General features: G+C 40.3%; 1 protein-coding gene across 4 annotated transcripts in view; it reads left to right on the top strand.

The window, feature by feature from the left end:
• The window catches only part of phactr4a (phosphatase and actin regulator 4a), a 28,952-nt gene extending 22,718 nt beyond the window's left edge, over positions 1-6,234 (top strand). For 3 of the 4 annotated variants that reach the window (XM_024295530.2, XM_036214217.1, XM_024295522.2), the window contains 9 exons: positions 1,231-1,362; positions 1,590-2,127; positions 3,737-3,969; positions 4,055-4,208; positions 4,625-4,680; positions 4,997-5,058; positions 5,138-5,275; positions 5,355-5,431; positions 5,508-6,234. In XM_024295530.2, the coding sequence (XP_024151298.1) occupies positions 1,231-1,362; positions 1,590-2,127; positions 3,737-3,969; positions 4,055-4,208; positions 4,625-4,680; positions 4,997-5,058; positions 5,138-5,275; positions 5,355-5,431; positions 5,508-5,523 (1,406 nt within the window). In that variant the 3' untranslated portion in view covers positions 5,524-6,234. The remainder of the gene's footprint in view (positions 1-1,230; positions 1,363-1,589; positions 2,128-3,736; positions 3,970-4,054; positions 4,209-4,624; positions 4,681-4,996; positions 5,059-5,137; positions 5,276-5,354; positions 5,432-5,507) is intronic. The other variant, XM_024295562.2, reaches the window with a different exon arrangement.
• The last annotated feature ends 6,669 nt before the right edge of the window (positions 6,235-12,903 follow it).

Consider the following 12,903-nt stretch of genomic DNA (forward strand, 5'->3'; position numbering starts at 1 on the left):
CAGAACTCTACTTATCCTGTTTGCAAATAAACCATTTGTTTTTAGAAAATACAGCTTTTGGTCAAATAAAGCACAACAGGAATCACATTAAAATGTCAAAATTGTGAATACAAAAAGTACCAATATAAGGTGTTATTTTTCTCATTTTTGTGAAGAAACATCAACTTTAAAAAATCTATTCTAATTGTTTTTTTTTCACAAATGATTTTAGCCAATTTCCTTTACTCCTATTTCCATCCTCAAACGTCCAGTCTAGAAGACTTTGTGTTGTTGTTTATCATAAACTAGAATGTTCTGTGCAGAAACGTGACCTAAAGATGCTTTTCAGTCAAACAGGAAAGTAAATGATCTGCAGACTAAACGCTACAAATCTTCAAGTTGTTTTGTTTTTGAATTTTCATTATGAGCCGAAGCGATTTCTCAAGCAACCCCATTTTAAATAAATCTTGCTGACACTTTATTATATCTATTATTTACAGTTAATACTGAAAGTGCGCAGACTGTTTTTTTCACCATTTGTTATTAATGCTGCACAACTAATCCAAGTTTAATCAGGTTTGGATTTTCAGCTTCCATAATCCAATTTGCATGATAATGCAGTATTTGGAATAAAAACACGAATATTAATGTTTCTTATGTTTCTTTCTCCATGCTGCCACTGTCTTTAGAAACCCAGCTGCTGCATACATGTGTGACATCAAAACTATCGAGCACTTTAAGAGTCCATCTCTGTGCTTTACATGTTTTTATTTGAGCAAAAACTTAAAAATTAAACCACAAAAATATGTAAACTGAACATTAAAAATGGTTGACAGATTTTAAGTGTCAGAAAAGAAAAATAATTTCTGTCTAAATGTTAATTGGAACATAAATTAGACTGAATAATTGTGGTTTTAGTAATTATCCTTCTGCTTCATCATGCAGTAAATGGGTGATTAGAATTTAAAATCGTTTCTATTAAAGCTTTAAGGAGGAAATATTGACTAAATATCTGGACATCTGCAGGAATGATTTAAAACAATCTTTATCTCTGAATCAGTGAATCAAAGTTTGCTTTTTAAGCCTCCATTAGGAGGAGGAAGGTCGGGGAGGGCGGGCAGAGTCACCCCTCCCTGATGCTGTTCTTCATCTGGTCGCTGTTTTCCTCCTCATCTGAAATGCTTTCATTTTTATCTCCCTGTGTGGAATGTGAACCTGCCCATCCCTGACATCTGTGCGCGCTCTCGCCAGCCCCCTCCCTGCAGCGGGGCTCAAATGTCAGGCAGCCGTGTCATTGGTCCAGCTGGGGGCGCCAAAACCAGCAGGGCTCCTCCCTGAGCTTGCCCGTTTACCTGCGCCACAGGGCCCGCCAGACCTGCTCAGGTATCCTCGTACTAAACCCGGCGGGAGGAGGAGCTCACTTAACACCAGTCATGCACTGCATGAGTTTAGATGACCCCCCCACCCCAAAACAGAATCGTACTAATGTGTAGAGGCTGCAGAGAGCCTGCATGAGTGATTCTCATCTGTAACCAGTCTGGTAATCGAACTAACTCGACCCGCTGAATCTGCTGACCTCCGTTAACCGCTGCTGTCGTCTCTTTGAACAGCCGAGGCTTCACAGCCAGCCGGGGGGGTGATCGTGGTCCCAGCCCCCACCAGGGGATCGCCACCAACGCCGCCCAAGAGGACGACGCCCGTCACCAAGCGCCATTCTGCGGATCCTTCTGCTCCCACTCAGGCCCCAGAGCCCAAGCCCCCCTCAGCGCACCCTGCAGCGCCCCCTCCTGTCCCCAAACGAGAAAGCAGTGACAACAAGACAGCGGCGCCCGCAGAGCTCCCGCCCCCACTGCCCTCCCACATACCCCCGTCTCCCCCCAGGAATAAGTCCCTGCAGCTAGCAGCGGGCAACAACTCTGTGCAATCTGACCCACCCAGCCCAACGACTGAACCCCCCAGCCAGCCGCCGATCATCCCGCTGCACATCCGCATTCAAAAAGCGCTGACGAGCAGCGGCCCCGTTCAGCCCCCCACCAGCGGGACGCAGAGGGCGCACTCCCTGCTGTTCAACCTCCCCCCAGACATCCAAGCGGAGGAGGACGCCAACCACCGGCGGTCCCTCCCCATCTTCATCGAACCCCTCCGGCTGTAAGTCATCCTCAGCCTAACCGCTGGGAGTTGTTCATTTATGTATATATTTATTTTGAGCAAAAATGCTTTTTAAATAGTTTTCAGTTCAGTTTTTGAGCTTTTTAGAAAACAGAAAACGAGCAGGAAAAGTGTGAATTCTTTACAGCAACAGAAGAAGAAAAGTCGAAGAGCATGAAAATGGATGCCAAAGGTTGAAAACCTTTTACATAGAACTAAAGATAAACTGATAAAGATTCATTTAACCCTGGGGCTCCGTTTTCTATCAGAAAATCTTTTTTCTTTTCTTTCTTTTTTTTAAATTGCTTAAATAGACAACAAAGAACGTGGACATCTGGTGGCCGGATGAAGCCATTACAACCTTAACGAGTTCTTTTGTTCACATCAGCAGGAAATTTTCAGGAGAAAAACACAGAAGAAAAAATGAAGTAAGGTGACTGATCAGTTTTTACAGTAGAGCTGCTGCCTTAACAGTCTCAAACCAATTAAAAAAAATTCTTAAATATTTGCTGGGGCGAAAGGAATAATAGGTAGTCCTACAAATTCCACAATTATGCAAAAAAAGCTTTATTCAGTTCTTTTACAGTCTTAAGAACTGTATAAACCACTAAGTTGCTCAATTCTAAGAACACTTAAAACCTGGTCATGTGATCTGTAGTTTTCTTATATATTCTGTCTTTAAGGGTAAAATAATCTGGATTAAAACTGATTCTAACAATAAGAATAAAAACGCTTTTGTGAAGCGCCTTCAGATGTCATCGGTAATAAACTGATGCTTTCTAATTGAGTTACTGACATTTATCAGGTGGAAAAATTAGCATTATTTACAAAAGACAGAAATGTAAAACTTTTTAATGACTAAGTTTTCAACAAGAAGAATTGATTTTAAATAATTTACCAACATTTTAAATGTCAGCTGAACCTTTCAAAGTCTAAAAAAGATAAACGTTTTTTTTTTTTGGTTATAATTTGATAGTTATAAGATATCTTAATATTTGGAAAAACGCAGAAGTGAGAAAAACTAAAAGAATACGACTCTCCTGAAGAAGCTGAATATTTTAGCACCAGAATAGTGGAAACAGCTGAAAGCATGAAGGAAACTGATGAAAAAACTGGAAAATGCTGATTTAAATATGTTCTGTGTTAAATTTGAATTTCTAAAAGTTTCCAAGTTTACTTTAAAAGCTGTGTTCCTGCATTTATGAACAAACAGATGATAAGCTGATGTTAATATGGTTAAATATGTTCATTTTTTCCTGAAACTGGTGATTTTCAGCCGTTAAAGTTGAACCACATTCAGGAAAATCTGGACAAATCTGCAGGATTTCTGAAGCAGTCACATATAAAATGGAAAAAAAAAAAACAAAGGTCCCAGAAAAATTTTCCTGGGATTGAGGAGGGAAGTCATTCCAACTTCTTTCTCTTAAAGTCAAAGCAGGAAAAGAAGAATGAAATCTTCTGGGCTGTAAAAGTTGATGAATTATGTAAGAAGCAGAACTGTTTTACAAGAACTGAGTTTTATGTTTTAGTATTAAGTTTGTCTATATACATTTTAAAGAAGCACCAGATCAGTCGATGATGGGAAGTGTCCTCCTCTTTTGGATTTTAGGCCGGAAGACGACGATTTCGACATGGAGGAGGAGCTACGGAAGCTGAAGCCCCAGAGGCCTCAGCGGCAGACGGAGCTGGAGCCCCGCAGCCGCAGGGCCCTGGTGGTGGAGGACCCCAGGGTGAGCGTCATCCCCGAGGCAGACCACAGCGACAGCGAGGAGGAGGAGGACTCCGACGGCCCCATCCTCTACAGAGACGACGACGAAGAGGACGACGACGACGAGCCTTTGAGTACATCTCCGCACTGCTTCCTCTCGTCGACTTCAGGATCCCCCAGTGGAAAACTATACAAGTCTGTGTTCAAACGTGTTTGCAGGCGGGCTGGCCAGCCGTGTGAAGAGGAAGGACACGTTAGACCGGAGGCTGGAGAAACAGGAGAGGGAGGCTGCGGACAGCTCCGATGGCAAGACCTGGAGCAACAGGGAGCAGTGGGAAGCTCTGAGGAGCAAGATCGGAGTCACGCTCACTCGGTAAGACCGGAATAACCACGGAGAAGAGGTTAATGGATGGTTACTCGAGTTTTCCACCTTCACTTTAACGATTGAGCACCAATTTACTCAAGAACCAAAAGTCCATGTTTGATCATCAACTTAATGGATGTAGAATTATATCAAAAATAAATCTTTGATATCATCAGTTCAGATGTTCAGAACTGTGATTCTAAAGTTTCCTTTGAATGTCTCTAAGGTACAGAAAGCAGTGAAAGAAGCTCTCTGATTGGACAGATTTCTTTTCCCACATACAGCACAAACTATAATCTTTTTTATAAGGACAGGAAAAGCGGAAATATGAAAGAAAAAAGTATCCACTTATACTTTTAAAAATAGTCATGAATGAATCTCCTGGAGCGCTTCCTTTCAGACGCACTCATGATGCTTTTGTTCAGGCGGCTGAGTCAGAGACCGACGGTGGAGGAGCTGGAGCAGAGAAACATCCTCCAAGGTGAGATGACTCCTCCCTCTTATTCAGTCCTCTATCTTCTGCGTTTGTCCTCCGTGAACTTTTGACAGGGAAAAAAAAAATGCAAAGACAGAGTAAATGAATGTTTCAAAGCAGTAGAGTCTGTGCTCAGAGGATTTAGCTGGTTCTGGACTTTGCTTCCATGACTTTGCAATTTCATTTTGTAATCCTCAAACTTCCAAGTTTGTCCTGCCTCACAGGATTGTGCAGAAATCCTCATTAATTCCCTCAAAAATCTGGATTTGAAGGATTTGAAAAGTTATCCTCAGTATCTTCATGTTGTTGTTTCCTTCTGCAGCCAAAAACGAGGCGGATCGCCGGCAGGAAAGGTCGGAGATCAAACGAAGGCTCACCAGGAAGGTCAGGATTTTGTCTCCTACTATCCCGTTTCCAGCTCTGTTGTTCGAATCCTGAATTTGGAAGTTTGTGTGTCCCTCAGCTGTCGCAGAGGCCCACCGTGGCCGAGCTGCAGGCCAGGAAGATCCTTCGCTTCCACGAGTACGTAGAGTGCACCCAGGCTGAGGACTACGACCGCCGGGCGGACAAGCCCTGGACCAAACTCACGCCCGCCGACAAGGTGACCTTCAACACCACCATCAATGTTTTAGTTTTTTGCCGAACACCGAAGTCACTCGTGCTCTGTCGTGTCTCCTCAGGCCGCCATCCGCAAAGAGCTGAACGACTTTAAGAGCTCGGAGATGGCAGTTCACGAAGAAAGCCGGATCTACACCCGGTCAGCCCAGCTCCTTCATAATTCACCAACCCAGCTGTTTCCCCTTCTGACCTCTGACCTCTGTCGTCTCCTCCAGATTCCATCGGCCGTAGTTCAGCGGCTCCTCAGTTTTTCCTCCAAACTCGTCTGCAGCGGCCGGATCGCCGAGGGTCCTTCAGGAGGTGCCAACGCCTGCCGCTCACCTGGACCCGGAGAGACGGAGCCGCCGATCCGCCTCCTGCTCCTCAAAGGCTCAGACACGTGTGACGGAGATGTTTGGGACTCATCCATCGGAACGTCTTACTGTATTTTTGCTTTGTCTCAGCTGGCTAACACTGCTGTCTGACGAGGGCCCCTTTTATTTCTCAATCAGGTGTATAGAAATGTAATATTTTTGAGTTTTTGTTTGTAACTGAATCATCTGCTGCAGGAGGATGTACATGTTTTTAATTTTCCTGCCTGTTTTATGGTACTTTCTCAGTTTGTACAGATCAACACTGTAGATGTGATTGATGTAAACTACTGACATGAAATATTTTAATTGTAAAGAATTTCTTGAATATTTTCTGACATCAACTGGATTTTTTTTTTAATACATCTATATGCTGTATTTTTCTGAATGATTTTCAGCTCTCAGGCATCAAAAGGTCGACACAGGGCCGGTCAGTTTTTGTCTGATCCCATGAACTGACTGCCTCCAGGTACTGGTTTTAGAGGCGACTCTTCATTGAGCCCAAATGTTATGAGAGTGACGCTACGTTCACACCGCCCTCGGCGACGCACTTTTAAGTGACTCCTTCCAATAAACAGTCTATGTAAATGCGTATAAGCGTTACAACACACATTTTTACAATGGTTTATGGGCTCTACGCACAAAATGTTTCAAAGTGAAACTAGGTTGAACCTTGACCGGTCAGACTTGGATTTGGTAGTGATGCCTGAATAGTGTCAGCTTTTATTGTGAAGGGCCAACTGATTGAAAATTGTTCATGGAGGAGAAATTATAATTATGGTCTGTGCACAGACAGAAGAATGAGACACAAATCCTTCAGATATCAGTCGAGCATCAAGCCTCTTCCAACTGTAGGTGGAGGACATGTGCTGTGAACTTTAGAAAAAGAAGAAGAAGAAGAAGCCCCTCCCAGCTTGTCCAGTGTGAACTCCATTAGCTAGCCCAGGGGTCTGCAACCTCAGGCTTCAAAGCCACAGCAGCTCTTTTATTCCCCCACTGTGGCTCTTTGGCTTTGAAGAAAACTTCAACTTGAAATAACTAATTTATGTTTAGATTTTTGACATGTCAGATAGGCCTAACTGATTAAAATGATAGTAAAAGTTTGAATCTACTGTCAGTGGTTTAAAAACTGTGATCTTTTTTTGCATTTACATGTATAGATTTTAAAATAATTTGGTTCCTACACTATTGTTATGTTTTTATTCACTAGTAAAAGAAGAAAAAGGATGAACACCAAATTCAATAACATTAAATCTCCTTTTTCTTGCATTTTAATTCAAGTAAATCTGCTGCAGCTGGAGGATCTGATAAAACAGGATGTGTTTTATTAAAGCCGATCCCTGGACTAAACACACGTCACAGCCCCCTATCATCATCCTTCCTCCTCCGTGTTTGGGGATTGACATACCCCCCCCGCCTTTTCTGATGGTTCTTTATCGGGAGGGATTTAATGACGGCAACGTTTTTAGTAGTGTCATCTATTGTTCTGTTCTGGGCAGAATTTTTTAAAAGCATGAGCTGATCTTGTGGGGTATTAAAGAGCCAAACCTTCCTGATGAATTAACCGCCTCTTAAGTCCTGCAGAGATAAATGAGTTGTCCTGCAGCGATCTCAGCTGGGGGGCCAACAGTCTAATCCAGGATGTCTGAGAGCTCTGATCCTGTGGTGGAGCTGCTGCTGACTAAGACGTACAGATGAGGGGAGGGGGAGCAGCGGTTGTGGAATCAATAGGAAGTCTCCGATCAGCCTCTCCTCAGGGCTCAGCCGATGCAGCCCTGTAATTACAGTTGGTGAAATATCACAAAGCCCGCTGCTGCCGGCGGTCTCCGCGGAGCTGGCGTGGATCATCAGCAGAGTGGGGTCTGCTCGATAACCTGGCAAAGGCTGGATGGATGCAGGTGAAGGCTCATAAAGACGACGCCTGCAGCTGAACGGACGTCCTGGGCTCCATAAAGCAGCTGGAGGTCAATGACAACAATTCACATAGAAGATGAAGAGAGAAGCGGACGGTTTCTAAGTCTTTGCAGTTTAACCACCAACATTTCTATCAATTTTTAGTCTTTTTCTCCTATCAGTAAACTTCTCCCCTTATCTACTTATTGAGACTATGTCTTTATTACAATAATAAATGTTAGATACTTTAATTATTTCTAACTTTCAGAGAAAAAAATTATTGAAACTGGATGAGACCCTCCCTCAGGGTCTAAAGCGCCAGGTCAGAAAAATCCTCAAATCTTTATTTTTTAAAAAATCTATTCAGCTTCAGCTCCTCGGGAGTCTCAAACTGGGACTGTGATACATTTCTAAAATCTGTGGTGAAGAAAGAGGATCAGAGCTCATATCTTTGAAGGTTTCTCTGTGGCTCTTCTTTTATCCCGTCACCTCAAATGATGTTGAGCTTTTGTTAAAATGAAAAAAAGAGAAGACGTCTTTCAGTTCTTTTGACACAACCTACTGCCTTCCTTTGTAAAGATGCTGAGCTGTTCAGTCCTCTGTCTTTTTGGCTGACATGTCAAGCTTTTTAGATGATATTCAGAAAAAAAGATTGTTTTAATCCTTAAATATTAAGCAAAATTTAAAATAACATTCTTTGATGTTTTAATGGCTGCAGTTTACAGCGAAATTTTCTCTGGATTTTATATTGATCTTGGCATTCAGATGAGTCATCAATCTCTCCATTTATGTTAGATTCAACTCCTTTGTTCCGTAAAGTCCCACAGAATTTAATGTTAATTTCAAGTTCCCACCAGGAAGAGATTTTACTTTAACTCAGTGGGAAGGAAAACCTGAATAGACAGTTCCAGCAGAACCAGATTCAGTAAAGGCAACCATCTACGGTGACTAGCACAGCAAATAGACACACAAAAACACTGGAACATATGTCTTAAGACTATATGGAAGCAGGGGCGGAGCTGACGCACCAGTAAATGGTCCATTTGTGAGTCGATAGTAGTCTGATTATTGATCACGAAATCATAAACAAAAGCTTCTTTAAGCATTGAAAAATAACAAAAGCTGTATTTTTAAATGATATAAAAGAAATGTTAATAAAAAAACTATTGAAAATTTGCATTTTTGATATTTTCATTTGCCACACGTCCAAAGTCTTCTGCCTCCTCCCCTTAAAATGTTCTAGCTCCGCCCCTTTAAGTTAGTAATAAACCCTATTTGTAGATTTAATAGTAAAATGATAGTTTTTAATTGTAGTCCTCTGGTGATAATGTATAAAAGCACAAATACAACACAAACCACAACTTTTCCAACAGATAACATTCAGAATCTCAACATTTAATCACAGAATCAAAAACGATGGTGTTGACACAAACCGTTTCAGTTTAAATTCTTTTGTGAAGGTCTTGAATGTTGTTTGTAATTTGACCTCCTCAGGTAGTTTCCATCATTTACGCTCCTCACTGACCAGACCGACTTACTGAAGGAACTCCGCAGTCACCTCTGACAGATCATCAAATAACACGCTCAAGGCTGTTTCTCTGATGGAAGAACTCTCCCAGAGGATCTGCAGCCAATTAATGCAATTCTTTCTAAATGTGTGAAGACTGACCCAGTTTGAAACATGGCAGTGATGATAGGTTATTTATTCAGATAAAGATGTACCCAGGTTAAGTGAACTCTAGCACTAGTTTTCATGTGTTGGGACAGTCTATGAGGAACTTTGTAACTGTGGAAATGAGACACAACTGTAAGCAAAAATATGGCATCAAAACTCCAAAAAGGCTGGTTAATACTTGGAAAGATGTTTGTTCCTGCAGACAGAAAATGTAATTGCTTGCAGAATTGTGTTCATATCTGACCTGCAAGGTCAAAAAAATGAAAACTCCAGTATATACAGCAGCTTTCATGACTCAAGGTCACCCGAAGGAAGAAAGTAGAGGAGAGAGTGGAGATTCAAGATGGCTGCCGTGGTTTGGTTTTGACAGAAGCCCTCAGTGCACTTTTTTAATCAAAGTTTGAACACATTCTCAGTTCTTTGCATGTCTTCTTACATCCCTTTCCTGGTTTATACAGTTCAGTTACCTTTTCCCGTAGATTTTTTTGGACAATATCAAAAATATTACATTTCTATCCATGATAAAATATCAGTACTCCACTGGATCAAGGAGACTTTTTTGTGCACACACATTGATTATAGTTAATAAGTCACAGGTGAGGTTGGTTACCTTAAGCTGCCATTTAGTGTGTAACTTTTGAAAATGGGTTATTTGGGAAGTTTTTGGTGTCATGATTTAAAAAGGCTAATCAGGTGTTTAACCACTAGCTGACAAATGAGTAGAAAAAAAGTTATCATTCATACTCTATTAAAAAAGGTGATTGTGTTTGACTTGGATGCCTCGAGTCTGAGTGAGTGACTAATAATCATTTAAAATGAGAAGAAAATGTTTGGATAATGTGAAACTGTGAGCTCTTTGAGGTCAGATTGAGATTTTAAAGAAATTTGAAATGATGAATAAATGAATTATTTGGCCAATTCAGTATTTTGAAGGAACTGAAGACTCTTCAGAGAAGCAAAACCTAAAAAAAATAAAGAATTTCAGAAGTCAAATCCTGAAGCAACAAATGCATGAAGCCATTTCTATGTCTGATTCTGAGGCAGGAAGTTTCTAGCTTTAGAAATACGCAGACAAACGTTCTAGAAATTTGAAGTGAAGTTTTCATAAAATCTGATTCCAAGATTTTCTCACAGAAGAAGTAGGAACCAAATTAATGTCAATCAATGTGATTGTGTTGCTATTAAGTGAACAAAATAGGGACAAAATACAGTTTTCTGTCATAAAATACACATATTATTGAAAATGATTTTATTTACTGAGCCGAATTGTTCTCGTTTTTTGCTTGCTCAGCAGTTTGTTGCCGTCTGAGACCTGCCGGAGCAAAACAAACGCCTTTAGTGTCAACCTACTCAGTTTCAATATTTGCATTGTTAGCTGTGCTCTGCTAAGAATAAAATACCAGTTTGTTTATTAAAAATCTTGGTTTTTGATTCAAATGAAAAGTGAAAAACGCTGCCGGTTGTGAGAGCCGGCACTCATCCATGATGAATTTCACTTGGAAGCAAACACTAGACTTCTTGATGAGTGTTTCCACATGTATATTTCATCACGCCGTGCCTCTTCGCATTTTATTTAGATTCTTCTACAATATAATGAATTCCCAGAAAAGATGCTCTGCAATGTGAACCATCAGAGAGGGACTCAAAGCCCTCCACTCCAGCGCTTCCTCCTTCAGATTTTTGGACCTGAATGGTGCAGTTATGTAAGCATAACTGAAGCACTTTATTAAAATATGGGGAATTCAGGGCTTTTTTCTGATTTAGAGAAAAAAAAAGCCTTTTTAGTTGGAGGCATTCTGCAGGTAATCCGTCACATTTGCATGTGATGGGTGGAGAGTTATTCACCTGGAAGCAAAACGGCAAATTTCACTCACAGTTGGACCAAACTGTCTTCATTTATCATTCACAGGTTAATTTTTCTGGTCGCAGACTCTTCACGGGTGTATCATGAGCACTTGAATGCAGAAAATTCAATCAAGTTCTGGATGAGTTTAAAAAATGATAGTTTTCAGAAACGCCAAAGATTTGCAGCTTTTTTAAAGAGACATTCGGGTTGATTTCTTACTGAATACAATCCAATAAAATCACTTTGAAGAAAAAAAGACACTGATTTACTTTTAGGTCATTGTAACTATTACAAGGATAAAACTTAAACATAAAGAGGAAAAAGCCTTTTCTTCAAAATGTGACACAGTTTGTAAGTTTTGGGAGAGGGTCACATGACTTCCTTTCAAAATAAGACACCAGTTCCACAGGATCCTCTCAAATGTCAAATATATAAATTATTGTTGTTTAAAGCGGTTTATTTTACTGTTTGTGGCATATTTTAAGAAAGAAATACGTCAATCTTAAGAGCAAAGATAAATCAGAACTAATTAAGTGATTTACTTATTTTACTTATTTTAATCATAAGCTTGAAATCTTAAACCTTTAACACTGGAGCTCCAGTGTTTTATGCTCTTTGATTTACTTAATTGTGATCAACATAATTCTAGTAGATTTTGAAGGAATTATGTTGATCGTATTCACAATATATTAAAGATTTTAAGTGTCTAACTCTTTATCTTTAACCCTTTAAAGGGTTAAAGGTCCTCAAAAACATCAAATCAGCCTTATAGTCCAGTAATTCTGGTTGTGCTTACTGGCCGCCTAGATTTTCTGTGGAATTTGACACACAAAAGTCTGTTCAAACATGAATAGATTGAATGGAATTTAACTCTACAATTACTTTTTTGACATTAAAAACTTTTATTTTTATTTTTACTTCAAAGAGCCACAACTAGGGGCAAAAGGAGCCAGATGTGGCTCTGAAGCTGCAGGTTTCGGACTCCTGTCCTCTCCATTTTTGTAAAATGACTCATGATTGTTGGGCTATATAATGTGTACCTATTAGAAACAAGACAGAACATCATCAAACCCCTACTTTTCATTAAAAAATTAGCAAATTGACAAATATTGTGGTGCCATAGACAGCCACCCTGCTGTGGAGAGTCTGAAACTAAATTTTATAAGATTCAAGGATTTGAAAACGATTAGCCCGAACTAAAAAAAAAAAGACAATAACTTGTGTATTAAAATTTTTTAATTCTTACAGCAATTTATAGAAAAACTACCACAGCAGGTCTGACTTTATCCATAAATCGTTATTTATGTGCACGCACGCACAAGTTAACATCGCCTCGCCGGGACATTCAGAGTAAATCTTCTTAGTCGCTTGCTCCTCTTCCTCGCCTTCTAACTGTCCTTCGTCTTTGAAATGTTATTAAAAAGTCTGAGCGATTCATACTTTAACTTTGCCCTTCGGCGGAATTCCTTGAAGACTGTTTATGCACAAGCATTAGCAGTTATCTCTGTCCTTCACTTTATCGGTGAAGATTTTCTTCTTTTTTTTACCTCTCAGTTAACAGAATCGTTGATAATTCTAATCAGAAACTGTCTGGATGTGCATGGTATGAAAGGTGGAGGCTTCTCCATCACTAAAGTGGGTCAATAGAACCTAAAAGTTTGAAAAGGTTAAAGAAAATTAGAAAAACAAAATCGTACAATTATGAAAAATTGTGGTAGTGTTCGCCCTGAGACTGGTGGGTTCAAATCCAGGCTGAGTCATACCAAAGTCAAAGTAAAGGCCCGGGGGCCGGATCCGGCCCTCCAGATCCCTTTATTTTATTGTTATAATTAATGTCCGGATGTTAT

The sequence above is a fragment of the Oryzias melastigma genome, linkage group LG11 (assembly GCF_002922805.2).
Source record: "Oryzias melastigma strain HK-1 linkage group LG11, ASM292280v2, whole genome shotgun sequence".
NCBI classification, from domain to species: Eukaryota; Metazoa; Chordata; class Actinopteri; order Beloniformes; family Adrianichthyidae; genus Oryzias; species Oryzias melastigma.